Source organism: Brassica rapa, chromosome A03, assembly GCF_000309985.2.
Source record: "Brassica rapa cultivar Chiifu-401-42 chromosome A03, CAAS_Brap_v3.01, whole genome shotgun sequence".
Lineage (NCBI taxonomy): Eukaryota > Viridiplantae > Streptophyta > Magnoliopsida > Brassicales > Brassicaceae > Brassica > Brassica rapa.
In genome coordinates this window covers 8,097,651-8,114,991 of record NC_024797.2, presented here as the reverse complement: position 1 = coordinate 8,114,991, position 17,341 = coordinate 8,097,651, and the positions used below count along the sequence as shown (strand labels likewise).

Sequence of the window (17,341 nt, the reverse complement as noted above, 5' to 3'; positions counted from 1 at the left end):
TTAAAATATACTCAAAACTTCAAAAATACTTAAACAATTATGAATTCTCTATCTAAATATTTAAACCAAACCAATTTAAATTGGTTATTCAAATTCGAACTGAATCCTAAAAGATCTAAACCGACCACGAAATCCCAAACAGACCCGAAAATGAACCCGAACGTCTACCCCTAATCACTATTATATATCCTATATGTGTCATCATAGGTTACAAAAATATGTGTTATCATATAATTAATCGTATTTTATACGTACCATCAAATGAGTTTTCTTATAATTAATAATATTTTATACGTACAATCATATAAACAATCACATATATTATATTTTTAAATTTCAATGTGAAATATAAAAACCATAATTTAAGTTGGTGTTTGAAATTGGGCTTTGTATTATATATATATATGAAAACATTTTTATAATGGTTATTGAAAAATATGTTAGTAAAAATCAAATTTTGAATATATGTATGTTTTTGAATGAATTTTGATATAAATCAATTTTAAAGTATTATTTTGATTTGAATATGTATATCAAGTAACATAAACCTATTATTTTTAATATAATATAATGGACTTCTAATTTTTAATAGCATAAACTCATTATTATTTTTTTCTTCTACTCCTCGCACAACACATCTCAAGGCTGCTAAGGCCAACATTTCTATTGACAAATAGGGGGCTTCCAAGTCCATGCGCACTGTTGTCCATGTTTTCAAATAACACTATTTTTTAAACTGCTATATATGTTGCCAAACAAAAACTTAAAATACTTCTATTTTAATAAGATATATTTGGATTCAACTTTTCCTTAAGACGAAGTTTTTGTTCCTTTTTTTTTATGATGAAGTTTTAGCTGAAACTTTGTTCCTTTCATCCTTTGTAAGATTTTATAATTTGTTTAATCGTGTTTAAGTGTTTTTTTCTCTTATTTATAACTCAAAATTTTATTAAATCTTTTATAATGAAAGACATTGTGGATTACAAAAGCCGACAGAAAATGGTAATATCTCTGGAAACAATAGCCCAAAAAAGGAAGACAATAACAATGAAGTAGGATAATACGAGAAATAAGCATTAGAGAGTCACAGATACTAAAGCGGGAACTGATGGACTATCATAACTCGCATACACTCCTGAGAAACATGAAACCAAAGAACCAATGACTTAGGCTAACCCAACTCTGAAGGGTACACCACCAGGCCAAAACAGGCGCAACATCGGAACAAGCATGTTCGAGGACAAACTTACATCAACACCAAAGACAGTTTGTAAACCGGAGCCGAGGCAGAACCAAGTCAAAACCAAACACCTAGGCTCAAGGACACAAGAACTTGAAATGCTAAAGGGAAAAACACCGGCGAAGATTTACAGGTCTTACACGCGGACACTCGTTAGCCAAAATAGCGATCTACAGAGTTAAAACTGGTCACCTCCTCGCAAGAGAAAACCTGCAAATCAAACTCACGGCTTCGTCTCGAAACGCTTGCCCAATTTACGATTGATAAAGGAGAGGTCTAGTAGATATCTCCACAGGAAATACACCTCACACCGACGAATCCAAAAAGCTACAAGATCTCCTCACAACCGGCAATTCTACTTGTCTTATGAGGATTGACACCTGACTGCATCATCCATATTAGATCTCTTCTTCATCATAATTCATAAATACTTGACGCATGTTTCGAAAACTCACATGACATGGCCTCCCACAATGCCACCAAGATAATGTGTTTTCGGGATTCATTTAAATAGATAATCAATATATATTTCAAGTATTTTTAGTGTTTTGAGTATTGTTTGGTTGTTTTAGACATTTACTTTTGACCATTTGTATATATTTTTAAATATTTTAGACAATTTCAAAGTATCTAATATATTTTAGATATTTTCTATATATTAAATCTAAAAACTAATTAATATATTTAAGTATGTTAATCTATTTCAGATACATTCGGGTATCCGAATTTTTTTGGTTTGGGTCGGATTTGGTTTTGGTTCTCTAAGTACCAAAATTTTGAATTCGTTCGGATATTCAACCAATTTCGGTTTGGGTTGATATTATTTTTTTGGTGCGGATTCGGTTTGGTTTTTTGGATTCTGGATTTTTGCCATGTGCTAGATTTTATGAAAATATGGTTTTATTTTCACTGAGTGATAGGTTAAAGAACTCAAATACAAATAATAATAATAAAAACTGGTTTTATTTGCACTGATTTATCAATTTCTATATATATTTTTGGATTTTTTCTTCTTAATATTTTTTATTGAATGAAAAGTGTGTATAATTATCATTATTATTATTATTTTTTTGCTTTTGTTATTGCTCAAAGATCCGTTTAGTCGGTTTTGACTCTTTATATAAGTTAAAACGGTTACTCCGTGCCTCTTTGGAAATATTCTTGAAGAAAGTCCCGCGCCAAAAGAGAGACCATACTCTTCGCTGACTGACGATGGCTCATGATCAAGCTTCCAAAACCTTGTCGTCCGTTAACGTCGCATCTTCACCTTTGAAACCGTCCGCCATGGAAGCTTGCCGCAACGAAACTTTGCCGTCTATCGACGTCGTCGCATCTTCACCTTTGAAACCGTCCGCCATGGAAGCTTGCGGCAACGAAACCTCGACGTCCATCAACGTTGCATCTTCTTCACCTTTGAAACCGTCCGCCATGGAAGCTTGCGGCAACGAAACCTCGACGTCCATCAACGTTGCATCTTCTTCACCTTTGAAACCGCCAACGACTACTGAATCAACTCGTGTTTTCAATCAGACACCGGAGAAACAGCCGTTTAATCTGAAGAATCAAGATCTAGTTCAAACCCAAAGCTCTCCTTCAAGGTATTGAATTCTTACATCTTTTACATATTTGTCACCAAGAATCAAGTATCTTCTGTATTAGGGCCTAGTGTACATTTCTTGATTCCCAAGAAAGTCTGGAACTTATGTTGGGCTTGGGGTATAAAACAAATATGTCTTGTTTCTTGATCCGATATATTCACTATTCTTGCAGACACTCCCTAGCGGTACCATTACTCAGTTCAGTGTCGCAAGGCACTTCCAAGGATGGGGGAATCCAAATCATAACTGAGCAAGATCCGAGAGTTCCTACGGTGAATATGCCAGCTCAAGTAACACCGTGAGACTCTTTTTTTTTTTTTTGTGGACATTTTTTTCTACTTAGCTTGTTTTTTATTTTATTTAGCACTGCTCGTTTTTAGTCATTTATTATTTTTCATGATAACTAAGATAAAATTTCCAAAAAAACAAGTTAAATAGAAAATAATTAGTAGAGTACATTAAAACAAGCACTGCTCCGTTTTAGTTAGTTTGATTTAGTGTTTGGTATTTTATCATTTGTAGTTTATTTTTATGATTTGAGATTTGGATTTTGACTTTATGTAGGTGGTCTGTTTACGTAAAAAGGTGCCATGAAATGATACTATTTTTAACGGCGTCTGCTTTGGCTTTCTTGCCAATTCGTTATATGATTCATGAATACACAAAGTGCGGCAGCATCCTTTGTGTCCAACATTACGTAGAAGGGGTTCATACTTTACTGGGAGATTTCAAGAAGCTTGATCCTTTTATTTTATTTGCCTTGGCCTACGCTGGGTTCTACATCTTGTCTTCGGGTTCCTTCTCACCCCCCACTGTGCGGATTTTTGAGGCAGCGTCAATATTATTGGGTTTCGGCATGGTCTTTGTTTTGATATACTATATATCAATCATTACTTTTTACGTAGGTCTGGCTTCATTTGTTGTTTTAGTAGTAGCCGCTACGTTCCGTGAGGTCCTCCGTGCATGAGAAGAAATTTAAACTTTGATGTTTATGTGATGTGATGTTTTTTTTACAAGTTAATGTCAGCAACAACAAAACGATGTGTATGTTTTCTTTTAATACTTTCAGATGAATTTAATAGCATCTGTGTTTTAAAAATCATAAATTGAGTAATAGAATTCAAATAACAATGGACATATTATATAGTTATGAGATACACAATCTAATAAAGACTCGGTACAAGAGTGTTCTAAGTCCAATCACGCAAACACAAAGGATAATAATAGAATTCTTCTTCTTAGTACTCTTCACCTTTGTCATCCTCATCGTCCCCACCTTCAGCACCAACCTCCTCATATTCCTTCTCCAAATTAAGCTGCAAGATACTCACGAGCCTCAGAGAATTCTCCTTACCAGTGAACGAAAGCAAGATAGAACTTGAGATCAATTCTTGAGAAGACCTCAGCAGCACTTGTGGAGTTGGAGATCATACACACAGCTCTCTGCTCATAAGCAAGATCACCTCCTGGAACAACAACAGTTTATGGCTGGTACTTTTAAACCGCACTTGAACGATCCATATTACACAAGTCAACAAACTGGATGGTACGCTTGATCTTGATACAGCTGCGTTCACGTCTGCGGGGACGACAGTTCGTCCAGACTATAAGCAACATTGAACATACCATATGTTCAACATTGAAACCTTAGGACTACCCATTATTGCTTAAAATGAGCTCCAGTTGGAAGTTCGTTTGTTCTAGTTTATGACTAACAAGTTCCATAACAACATAATTTCAAATGAACGAACACTAGGAGAATGAGAATCCATATCAGTGTTTTATTGTTAGACGCTAAGTAAATAGATAGCAATCAATATATGTTAGACTATGTTAACATCTAAAGTTAGACAGCTTCTTCAACAACTTGGCTATTAGCAGTTACTCAATGGCGTAACACAATATATTATTTTGATGGCAGACGGATCCAGTCAACATTAAAAGAATAGTACAATACAAGAACAACATCCTCAATGTTTTGGTTTAACAAGGCCAGCAACAAGGTTCGCAATGTGGTTTTGGTCGCCTCGCCAACATCACATGCATCCGTTTCAAGTGAGCCACCATGGCCTGTCTCTCTGTCATTCTTCTCTTTGGCCTCCTTTTCTTTTTGCTTTTTCTCTGCTCTCACACGTGACAGATCAGCTGCGGTTAGGCCTCCGCCAAAAGTATATACATTTCTTGAATACGTGACCGTCTTGGAGTATCCGATCAAGGTTGTCCACAGCCTCGTCCTCGACTTCATCATCCCAGGCCAGGTCGTCAGGGGGTGATTAATTAGTATCCTCTCTCATGGATGTTACTTCTGTCTGCGAAATATATATATAAAAACTGATTAGCATCTAAAAACAGTAGAAGTTTTGGTTAATGTATACTCAAGCACTTACACTTTCATGTTGATAGAGTAATACAATCAGTAGCAACCTATGCCGTCACGCAGATGGGTGACCTACGCACGCTAACATGGGGGTGGTCACTAACTGTTTTACCGGTTCATATGTGACATCTAATAAAGATCTTAGACGTTATACTCGAAGATAACATCCACATATAACCTTATTCTCTACTATAGAACATTTAAGATATTTTGAATTTTGACTCTTGAACAAGTGTATTGACACATGTTCTATTATCCTATTTCTTCTTTTCAGTGTCTATGTGACAAAAACCTGTGAAGAAGCTTACAAGACTGCAGTACCTATATTCTAAATTGGCGGGAAAGCTGAGGAGAGAAGATGAAGTGAGATAATAGTATTTTAAATAGTATGTTCATCTATATAGCTTGAAGTTAAGGGTTGTGAATGTTATCTCCAGATTTTTCTTTTCTTCACAGTGGGTTTGACTCTTTGGTGTTTTTATCTACATTTTGACATCTTGGCTGCTCTGCATCCAACTCCAGCTGTTTGTGGGCTTCCAGAAGAAGAAGCCAGACTTTTGATTAAAGAAATAGGTGAAATATTGGCTGTTTGTATTATTTTCTTATTTGATGAATTTTCGAGAATTGCCATTTTTCCCATCTATTGATGTACTCTTGAGAATTGAATTGCCAAGAAGTAACAAGACTATCAGTTTACATTATAACTTATTTGAATGTCAAAGCTACGTTTACATGTCATCCTTACACCATTGAAATTTGATGTGACACATGTATCTATTACAAACAACATTAAAACTTTTTTTGATTTAAACAATATATTTTTAAGGTTCAAGAGTCTGAAATAAAATGGAATCCCATATAATAATTTCTTTCTCGCAATGGAGGTCGAACTCACAATTACACACTTATAAGAAGTCCACAAACTAAAAAATTTAGATGGCGATACATAACGTTACAAACTCACACTAGCATAAAAGATAAATCTAAAAGATAGATGCTGAACACACCATGGAGACATTCAAACAATAAAATCAATAGTTACACGCAAGTTTGTTTTCCCTCTAATCATCAAAATTATCTAACAATATATAGTGTTCTTTAAAAAAAAACTACATCCATGAAATCAGAATATATAATTAAAAACATGTTAGTTAATATATAATAAGTTAATTATATATATATACACAAAATAAAGTGTAAAAATTATACTATGCTAATTGCAAAGTGCCATTTATTTTTTAAAATTAATATCCTGAGTTACTTAGATTACGTGATTTATTTTGTTTTTAAACATAATATAATATATTTAAGACTCTAAAAACATGCATAGTTTTAAATAATAATGATCACCATTAAATTTATGTAGTCTACCTGATTTAAATATATTTTCAGTTAGGAGAGATCAGACATCGCATTACTATTGTTAAACTAAAACAAACATTATAAATAAAAAAATAGTCAAATAAATATATAAATAGGTTTAACTAAAACATGAAAGTTAATTTTAATTTCAGTTAAAAATAAATTAAACATTTTAAATAATTTATATTATTTGCTTACCCGCCCTTACCCTAATACAGTATATAACAAACGTAGAACATCTTTGCAGTTCTCTCGGTTTTATTTGAGCCACACGTTAGGGGAAAATATTAAATCTATATGGTATAAGTCTTACCCCTATATAAATAATAAATCAAAGGCGGATAATTATCTATGCTCAATTCTCAACAAGAACAATCAAAATTTTAACTCTGATCTTGAGTGTCATGACGGAAACATAACCCCTGGCGACATGCTCGGGTTTGCGAAATCCTAAATAAACTACATTTAGGATCAAATCCGATGAAAACATGTTATCTAGTCGATACAGTCTGAAATACTCCCTCCGTTCGGAATTATTAGACGTTTTAGAGATTTTCTTTTGTCTCATAATACTTGACGTTCACAAAGTTCTAGATAAAAAAAGATAACATATGACTTTTTCTACCCTTGTAATCAATGATCTCTAGTAATAATGATATGAAGTCAACTGAAAATAAAACATAAATGAAAGGTTAAAATAGATATTATAGCAACATTCTTAATTTATGTGTCAGGTTCTAAAACGTCATATAAATCTGAACGGAGGGAGTATCTAACTAGGGTTCATGATATTCATAGAGGTGCATCGATCGCTTCTTTTAAAGATTACGAAGGGTTCACTGATGCACTCATCTCATCAAGGGTATCATTATAGGTACGGTCCGAGCCTAATTCAAGTCTTTTGGTCGTGGCTTTGGTGGAAGGACCGGATCACTGAGATGATTTTGTTGACCGGAGGGATAACTATACGTTCAAACCAAAGCTTGTACGTATACTTTGCTCGGTGTTTTTGCGAGACTTTCCGAGCTTGAAGAAGAAGAAGAAAATGTGAGTCTCGTTGCAACTTATAAACGACAGGTTTAAAAATTCGAATATAAAACAAGAAAGGAAACGGGGAAACTGGAAAGTTTGTATATTTGCACCCATAAGGCCATAACCCATTTATCGATTTATATATATGTATCTAGTGTTTGATTTTTTTTCTTTATATTTTTTTTTGTTTGAAAAGTCTGTGTATTTGCCGTGATTTCATTAGGGGTGGGTGTTCGGGTATCAATTCGGATTTGGTTCGGGTCTATTCGGATTTCGGGTTTTCGGGGTCAAAAAATTTAGCCCCATTCGGATATTTATAAATGTTGGTTCGAGTTTGGTTTAGAATTTTGCAGATTCGATTTGGATTCGGATAACCCGTTTAAATTATTTTAAAATTTTGAATTTTTGAATATTGCTTCTTCTTGGAAAGAAAAATTGTTTCACATGCACAAGAGGGAATGAAATACAGAAGTCAGCTTTTTTTTTTTTTAACGCTGAATGTTTCATTAAGGCCAAAACAGCCAAGGGAACAGAGTAGGGATGTTAACATGGGTAGTTACCCATGGGTTTATCTAAACCCACTAATAATGGGTTAGGTTTTTACCCGTCTAAGATTTATTGGGTCGATCATAGGTATTAATTTTGAAACCCATATTTATGTTGGGTAAATATAAAAGGGTAATGGTGTACCCATGGGTTTTCAGTTATATTATTATATTTACACCATTTTAATTAAATTATATAAAATTTGCAAAAACGTTTTTTCTGTCAAAACAAAAAAATGAATTTTTCCGCCAAAACCGTAAAAATAAATTATCTCACATAAACCAAAATATGAGTTTTCCCACCGAAACCAAAAAATTGAGTTTTCCTGCCGAAACCGAAAAATTGAGTTTTCCTGCCGAAACCGCAAAACCGAGTTTTCCCGCCAAAACCATAAAACCAAGTTTTCCCGTCAAAACCGCAAAACCGAGTGTTCTCGCCAAAACCGCAAAATCGAATTTTCCCGCCAAAACTCCAAAACAGAGTTTTCCGTCAAAACCTTAAAATCGAGTTTTTCGACTAAAAACCGCAAAACCAAGTTTTCCGACTGAAAATCGCAAAACCGAGTTTTCCTGCCAAAATCGAAAAACCGAGTTTTCTCGCCAAAACCGCAAAACCGAGTTTTCTCGCCAAAACCCCAAAACCGCAAAATCGAGTTTTTCCGCCAAAACCTTAAAATCGAGTTTTCCGACTGAAAACTGCAAAACCGAGTTTTCTCGCCAAAACCGCAAAAACAAGTTTTCCCGCAAAACCCAATTTTTCCGCCAAAACCGCAAAACCCAAATTTCCTGCCAAAACCGCAAAACGAGTTTTCATGCCAAAACCAAAAAACCGAGTTTTCCCGCCGAAATTGTAAAAACGAGTTTTTCCGCCAAAACCGCAAAGCAAGTTTTCCTGCCAAAATCGCAAAATTGAATTTTTCCGCCAAAATCACAAAATGAGTTTTCCCGCCAAAACCGGAAAATCGAATTTTCCTGCCGAAACCGCAAAGCCGAGTTTTCCCGTCAAAATCGAAAACAGATTTTCCCGCCAAAATCATAAACGAGTTTTTGCGCTGAAACAAGTTTTTCTTAAAATTGCGAAATCTTGTTTATATATTAAAGCTGGCATTAATGATATTAATATTTTACATGATATTTTTAGAATAAATAAGATAATATTTTGGGTACCCATGGATAAACCTATACCCTATTGGGTTATTTTTTGGGTTTGGATTTCAACCTTGATGTTTCTGGGTTTTTGCAGGTTGGGTATAAACTGGGTTGGGTTATCTGTGGGTTGGGCTGGGCTGGGTTATTTTACCCTACGTTAACATCCCTAGAACAGAGTATAATAACGGTGACTAAACACCAAGCTATATATGAAAGCATAACAGAACCCAATAAGGAAAATAGAGAAGCCAACAGGGGCGTAGAACCAAGGAGACCACATATATAGGTGAGGACCTAAGGTGGGGTGGATCCTAGACTCTTAGTAGCAGTATGGAGTAGTAGCCTATGTTTCTTCTGCAATCGCCATAAAACCTAATTAGATTTTGACCTGCGCTTAGAAAGCGCGGATTTGTTTGTTTTTCATTTATTGATCAAAAACTAATTTACCAATTACCATTATATTTGTTTCGAACTATAACAATTGAGTTTTTAGATTTTTATCATTTTTTTCTTCAACATAAGGTATTTTTTTGAAATATGGTAATTGTTCTATAATAATGTTTGAGTTTTAGATTTGTTTTCATATCCGACCTAGATTCGTGATTGAACCTATAGACCCGATACATTGTATATAATCCGGTTCAGATTTAATGAAAAATCGTTAATTAAAAATCCGATAGAACCATGTAAAAATCCAAAAACTCACTATTAAACGGCGATCTGATACCATTGATCCGATAAAATACAAAATATCTGATAGTATTTTTTAAAAAAAATTGATTAAATTACTCATATATTTTTTAGTATTACATAAATTTGTGATTCCTTAGAATTTGATGAAATTTTATCATGATATCCAAATAAAAAATGATAATATAAAAAACATATTGATTAATGCTATGTCTAACTAAATTATGATTTGCTATATCGATAGAAAAACTTTGATTTTTGAGTTAATGCTATGTCTAACTAAATTATGATTTGCTTGTTGGTGGGGTAAGAAGTTAATGTGCTTTTTATTGCTTAATGTAATATGCCTTGGAGTACTATGAATAATTAGTAAAGTTTTAATTAATACCAGTCGCATTACATTGTAATTATTTAGGAAAACTAAGGGTCAAATCTTATTTGTACTCTTGTTTTAATAGTTTAGATTACGTCTTTTTCAAATACCTCAAGGATACAACTTTCATCCCTTATATACTAAAGCACAAGTCACATAACCAATAAAATCATAACACATGAGATTTGGTTAAAAGTTAAAAGAGAAAATGAAAATGCAGAAAAAAAACTTAAATGCATAAAGAAAAAAAAAACAGTTTCGTTTGAACTGTTTTTTTTTTTTATAAGTACGTGAATTTCATTAAAAATGAGAAGGTTTGCAATTTACAAAAAAAGGTTAAGACCATCTAGCTATTCTCTGCAAAAAAAAAAAAAAAAAAAAGAAGAGCTAATAATAACTAAACCCTCAAAGGGTGTTTCAGTCGTACGCTAACCATTGTACCATGAGTTTCCGAAATTTCTTACGGTTCTTTGATGTTAGGAGTTTTCAAGGCTCCTAAGACAAATGTTGTAGTATAGAAGATTGTCGAACCAGTTCTGAGGGATATCAAAGCACTGAGAATGCAAGTACTCACTTAATCTAAGTGCAACCAATGATTTAGATGGGTTTTAAACTACTACTAAACTAGAAAGCAATAACAGAATGATACTTTCTTGACTAAGGGAAAAGAGAACTCATGGGCATAGGGATTAGACCTTGGGTGATCAAGTATCGAACTAAAGATGGCAAATGATCAATCAAACTATCAACCTTAAGCCTAGACACAATTCTAAGCAAGCTCTATGTCTAGATGAATGCTCATTTGCTAACACATCTCAAACATCAAATGTCTTTGGTTGAATAATATGAAAGCAATCATTACTAACAAGTCTATTAGCTATCTTAGCACCTTTAACAACAAATGTCTTTGGCAAAGTATACTAAAAGCCTAGGAGAGTTGTCTCAGACATTTCATCAAACACCTTTTGGGTGGGAAATGTCTATTGATCAACTTTTGAGTGGCCAACTCAGAAGATGCATTATGAATACTCTACTAGCAAGGAATAAGAATGATCTACACTAAAACATCCTAGAACTAACCTAATCACCCTTAATCTCCCTAACCCATAAATTCAAAAGGTGATTACTCACTAATCTCCATGATTCCTCTTGAACCCATATTGGATTTCAGATTAACCATGTAGAGAAATAGATAAGAAATCAACAAGAACACAAGATGAAAGCAATGAAATCTGAATCAAAAGAGGTTTTTTTACTAGTTCTTCTCTAGAAAAGAGATTGTTTTGCCTCCAATGGCTTACAAAAGTACTTAACTTAGGTTTAGAAAGTGTAAAACATCAAAACAAATGACCAAAAGGTCCCTGAAATAACATAAAAAATTGTCCAAGCAAAACACCCGGAGTGACCTAGCATAGTCGCTCCAGGAGGTCACTCCCGACGCGTTTTTTCGTGTCTCGGCGCGTCAAAACGCGAGTGACTTGAGCTGGTCGCTCTGGCTGGTCGCTCTGGCTGGGAGTGACTTGAGCTAGTCGCTCTGGCTGGTCGCTCTGGCTGGGAGCGACCTCGGTAGGTCGCTCTGAGAGGTCACTCTGCGATGCTCGACCAGGATGGATATGCCTCTAGTAAATTGATCATAACTCCTTCATTACATCTCCAAATGACTTGAAACCACTTCCATTAGAAAGCTAACTCAATTTTCTGTGTCTCCACAAAATCTTAGCAACAGGAGATTTCTCTAAAGGCTCCATCCATGCTCATCTTTCACCTCCTTTTGGATCACAATGCTCCCAAACATCTCAAATCACTCCATGGCACACTCCAACACCTAATAAGGACAATGAATGCAAAATGCAACCTAGACATGGCTAAATCCTAATCTATATGATGAAAATGCTCATGGATGAATGGATAAAACAATGTAAATATGCAAGATATCAACTCCCCCAAACTTGTTCTTTTACTTGTCCACAAGTGAACTTTCTAGAACTCATAAGGAGAGAGGTTGAAGGTGGGAGCACATAGCCAAAAGAAACACAACTAGCACACTCTCTTATTACACTCTAGCTTCTCTAGGCCTATCTCAACTCTTTTTGCTCTTACACTCATCATCAAGCATCCACACATTCAAATCAACCAACTCTCACATTCATTAAGCACAAAACATCAGGTGAATTCTTGCAAATGGTCAGTTGGTCCAAATCATTTGGTTGGGTAAGGAAGGTTTTATTCAAGTGATTCAAGAGGTTCAAAACATATGATCTTTAAGGTGGTTTACTCTCGAAACAAGTAGACTTGACATTGCACATAATATATCTAAGAAAGGGATCAACTCATGCTTACAATGCTCAATCTCCATTGTTCTACCCTTTTCCCAAACATACAATTACACAATCATTCCCAAATGTCAAACCCAACTCACATCTCTCACCAAAAGATCCTAAGAACTTTAACTCCTTCTCCTTGAAATCTACAAGGGATTTTTTTCAGAACCTCAAAATATTTCTTAGCTCCTAACAACTTTGCTAGCCCCTTTTTCTTTTCTTTTTTTTTCTTTTTCTTTTCTCTTTTTTTTTTCGTTTTTTTTTCTTTTTCCTTTTTTTTTTTTTTTTTTTAGGCTGGGGGCCAAGACTTTCAAAACTTGAGCTAGAGGCTTCTCTACTTATCCCAATAAAACAATTCACTTAAGCACAAAAAGTCTATTCTTTTCCTTTTTCATTTCTCCCAAATCATAATCACAACACTCACCCCCCACCTATAGCTAGACAATAGAGTGCCCAATCTAGCAAGAATGAAGATCAAGCATTGTCGTTCCCGATACTCTCAACATTATGCACATGTAAGACTTTCCGAAAAAGGCCTCACTCATCAAACAATGAAAGCTTAAAAGGAGGGAAAGGTTTTGGGAGTGGTCTACCACTAGAGTTTGTCAAAAAAAAGATTGGTATAAAGGATGTGACAACTCAAGTGTGTATAGCCATGACTCAGTACACAAGGGACCATGAGCAAGAAGCATTAAGTTCGTTCAGTTCAAATAAGGTTGTAGTTGGCTTCAAAGACTGAGTTTCAGCAATCAACAAGTTTCAGGAAGAGTTTTCAAGGCTCGAAACATACAAGTATTTTTGAGAGGTGCAAAAACTACTCAGGTGCAACGTAGTGTTCTTTACAAGGCATTTAAAATCATTGCTCCCAATGCAAGTGAATGCAACCTATATGCTCTAGACTCTCCTAAAAATGCAAATGATGCAAACTAAATGATTGGTTTTTTTTTTTTTTTATGCAAATAGGTATGCAATGCATGACTCAATGAAACAACATCAAAGCAAACATGATCAAATACTTGGTACCTCCCCCAAACTTGAGTTACACAGTCTCTGTGTCGTCAAGTAGAGAGAGATACCGAAAAGAAGACTAATATGCAAAAATGAAATGGTATATACAAGGGAGTGTGGTGGGTTACCTTCTATAGGGAATGAGTAGAGGGAGATGCTCCCTCCTCGTCGTCCTCAGGTGGTAACTCTTCAAGGTGCTCATCAGCAGGGTGTCCATCTCTTCAATGTAGAAGGCTTGCCCGAACACAGTTGGTTTCCTCATTTTCCTCTTGATGTCAAAGTGGAGGATGTTCTCTTTACCCAAATGGAGATCAATCGTGCTCTCCTTCACATTAACAATAGCTCCTGCTGTAGCTAAGAATGGCCTTCCTAGAATCAATGGATCTTGAGCCTCCTCACCCATCTCAAGCACCACAAAATCTGTAGGTATCTCATACCTTCCAATCTTCACAGGGAGGTCCTCTAAGATGCCCACAGGGTACTTCACTGAACGATCAGCTAACACCAGAGAGAGTCTACACTTCTTGTACTGAGTGAATCCAAGCTTCTTTGCAACAGACAAAGGCATCAAGCTGACACTAGCTCCCAAATCGCAGAGACTTTTCTCAAATACCATAGGTCCAAGAGCACAAGGTAGTGTGAAGCTTCCTGGATCCTCTAATTTCTCTGGAACATCAAGCCTCTGGATGATGGCATTGCACTCATGGGTAAGAATCATCATGCTTCCATCTCCTTCTTCTTTGCAGCTACAACATCTTTCAGGAAATTGTTGTATTGAGGAATCAACATGAAAGCATCGATGATGGGCATTGCAACCTGAGCTTCACTCATTTGCTTCTCAAACAGAGCTTTGTATTTCTCTAGCAGCTGCTTCTTGAATCTACCAGGGAATGGAAGTTTGGGTTCATAGGGAGGAGGAACAAAAGAACTTTCACTTGCTGGAGTAACAACTTCACCATCCTTTACTGTCTTCTTCTCCTCTCCAACCTTTCCTTTACCTTTGGCTTCCACTATCTTCTCCAAGATCTCGTCATTGATCTTCTCATCAACAATCACCACTTCATCATCTATGTTGATGGCAACCCCCTCACCTAATTTCTCAGCATCCTTGGTGAGGGTTCTAGGAGGTAACTGCTTACCACTCCTAAGGGTGATAGCTTTGGCCTCCTTGGGATTTTGGTCAGACTTTCCAGGTAGAGATCCTTGCTGGCGATTCTGGTGAGTGTTCATGGAAGCAAATTGATTCTCTAAATTCCTGACTGTAGAAGCAAGGTGTGAGAATTTGTTGTTGAGCTCATTGTAGCTCCCATCAATCTTGGAATGAAGGTTCTTCAACTCATAACCAACTTGCTTCTCACTTCTAGTCTGAGACTCCAAGATTTGCTTCAGTAAGGTATCAGTGCTGCTCTCTTGAGGAGCAGAGGAACCAGACGAGGGGTTTTGCTGAGGCTGATAGCTGCCTTGCTGGTTGTTTCTTGGCGGATAGCCACTCTGTTGGTTGTTTGGATAGGATTTCTGTTGGTAGTTGTTGTACTGAAAGTTGGGCTCCTTTTTGTACCAGCTACCATTGTTGTTGATGAAACACAACTCCTCTTGACCTTCCAAACCTTCAACCTCATTGACAGCAAGTGGATCTTCCTGCTTGGAGTTACCAACAAACTTCAGCTGCTCTTGGGTTGCTTTTTCAGCAATGAGTAGGTCGATCTTGTCTTCCAAAGCTTTGATCTCTTTCCTCGTCTGCTTATCATCTGTTCTACTGCCTCTGTCGTGGTCTCCACTGTAGACTGCATCACTCTTTACCATGTTGTCAACCAGTTCTTCTGCATCCTCCTCAGTTCTCCCCAAGAAGAACCCATTGCTAGCTGTATCCAGTCTGGCTCTGTACTTAGGAAGAGCACCACGGTAGAATGTGCTCAGCAAGCTCTCCTTAGAAAAGCCATGGTGTGGGCATTGAGCTTGGTAGCCCTTGAATCTCTCCCAGGCTTCACTGAAGCCTTCCAAGTTCTTCTGTTGAAAGCTGGAAATCTCGTTTCTCAGCTTAGCAGTTCTTGAAGTAGAGAAGAACTTCTCCAAGAATGCTTTCTTGCAGTCATCCCAAGTAGTGATGGAGTCACTGGGTAGAGACTTCTCCCACTGACGTGCCTTATCCCCCAAAGAGAAAGGGAATAGCTTGAGCTTTAAGGCATCTTCGGACACACCATTGGTTTTTGACAACCCACAGTAGCTGTCGAACCTGTCCAAGTGATCAAATGGATCCTCTAGAGCCAAGCCATGATACTTGTTGTTCTCGATCACGTTGAGGAGTCCTGATTTGATCTCAAAGTTGTTGGCTGCCACAGCGGGTGCTCGGATTCCCAATCTATGACCATGAATGTTGGGGCGGTCGTAAGTGCCAATGGGTCGAGCTGCTCGCTGTTGGTTTTGAGGTATGTCTCCCATATCAGTACTCAATCTCTGCAAGTGAGCCTGTTGCTCTTCTTCTCTTCTATTTCTAGCACACTCTCTCTCTAAAGCTCTGATGTCTGCAGCTATTGGAACTAGGTTTGATGGACCCCTGCTCCTCAAGTTCATACACCTGTAGATTAAAGGGAGGTGAAGAAAGAGAATCAGTAACAAAAGAAAATAAAAATGACTTAGTCTCAAGCAAGTGACTAAATCTCAATGTTCAAATCTACTCAGAATTTGGCAACGGCGCCAATTTGATGTTAGGAGTTTTCAAGGCTCCTAAGACAAATGTTGTAGTATAGAAGATTGTCGAACCAGTTCTGAGGGATATCAAAGCACTGAGAATGCAAGTACTCACTTAATCTAAGTGCAACCAATGATTTAGATGGGTTTTAAACTACTACTAAACTAGAAAGCAATAACAGAATGATACTTTCTTGACTAAGGGAAAAGAGAACTCATGGGCATAGGGATTAGACCTTGGGTGATCAAGTATCGAACTAAGGATGGCAAATGATCAATCAAACTATCAACCTTAAGCCTAGACACAATTCTAAGCAAGCTCTATGTCTAGATGAATGCTCATTTGCTAACATATCTCAAACATCAAATGTCTTTGGTTGAATAATATGAAAGCAATCATTACTAACAAGTCTATTAGCTATCTTAGCACCTTTAACAACAAATGTCTTTGGCAAAGTATACTAAAAGCCTAGGAGAGTTGTCTCAGGCATTTCATCAAACACCTTTTGGGTGGGAAATGTCTATTGATCAACTTTTGAGTGGCCAACTCAGAAGATGCATTATGAATACTCTACTAGCAAGGAACAAGAATGATCTACACTAAAACATCCTAGAACTAACCTAATCACCCTTAATCTCCCTAACCCATGAATTCAAAAGGTGATTACTCACTAATCTCCATGATTCCTCTTAAACCCATATTGGATTTTAGATTAACCATGTAGAGAAATAGATAAGAAATCAACAAGAACACAAGATGAAAGCAATGAAATCTGAATCAAAAGAGGTTTTTTACTAGTTCTTCTCTAGAAAAGAGATTATCTTGCCTCCAATGGCTTACAAAAGTACTTAACTTAGGTTTAGAAAGTGTAAAACATCAAAACAAATGACCAAAAGGTCCCTGAAATAACATAAAAAATCGTCCAAGCAAAACACCCGGAGTGACCTGGCATAGTCG

The 17,341-nt window shown here is 36.3% G+C and overlaps 1 protein-coding gene, 2 long non-coding RNA genes and 1 other non-coding gene across 4 annotated transcripts; 3 read left to right on the top strand and 1 right to left on the bottom strand.

The window, feature by feature from the left end:
• Nucleotides 1-1,811: 1,811 nt before the first annotated feature.
• Nucleotides 1,812-2,736, bottom strand: LOC117132548. The gene is made up of 2 exons (XR_004456182.1): nt 2,652-2,736; nt 1,812-2,579 (listed from the first exon to the last, which is right to left on the bottom strand). It is a non-coding gene; the product is annotated as an uncharacterized LOC117132548 (long non-coding RNA).
• LOC117132547 lies at nt 2,390-6,434 on the top strand. The gene is made up of 3 exons (XM_033287177.1): nt 2,390-2,838; nt 3,011-3,136; nt 3,403-6,434. Exons 1-3 carry the CDS (start codon nt 2,453-2,455, stop codon nt 3,803-3,805), a joined length of 915 nt encoding a protein of 304 aa, XP_033143068.1. The 5' UTR covers nt 2,390-2,452; the 3' UTR covers nt 3,806-6,434.
• Nucleotides 6,435-11,412: 4,978 nt separating this feature from the next.
• Nucleotides 11,413-17,302, top strand: LOC117132924. Its single transcript, XR_004456687.1, has 2 exons — nt 11,413-11,612; nt 17,171-17,302. It is a non-coding gene; the product is annotated as an uncharacterized LOC117132924 (long non-coding RNA).
• Nucleotides 15,629-15,735, top strand: LOC117133113. The gene has a single exon (XR_004456954.1). It is a non-coding gene; the product is annotated as a small nucleolar RNA R71 (small nucleolar RNA).
• Nucleotides 17,303-17,341: the final 39 nt, after the last annotated feature.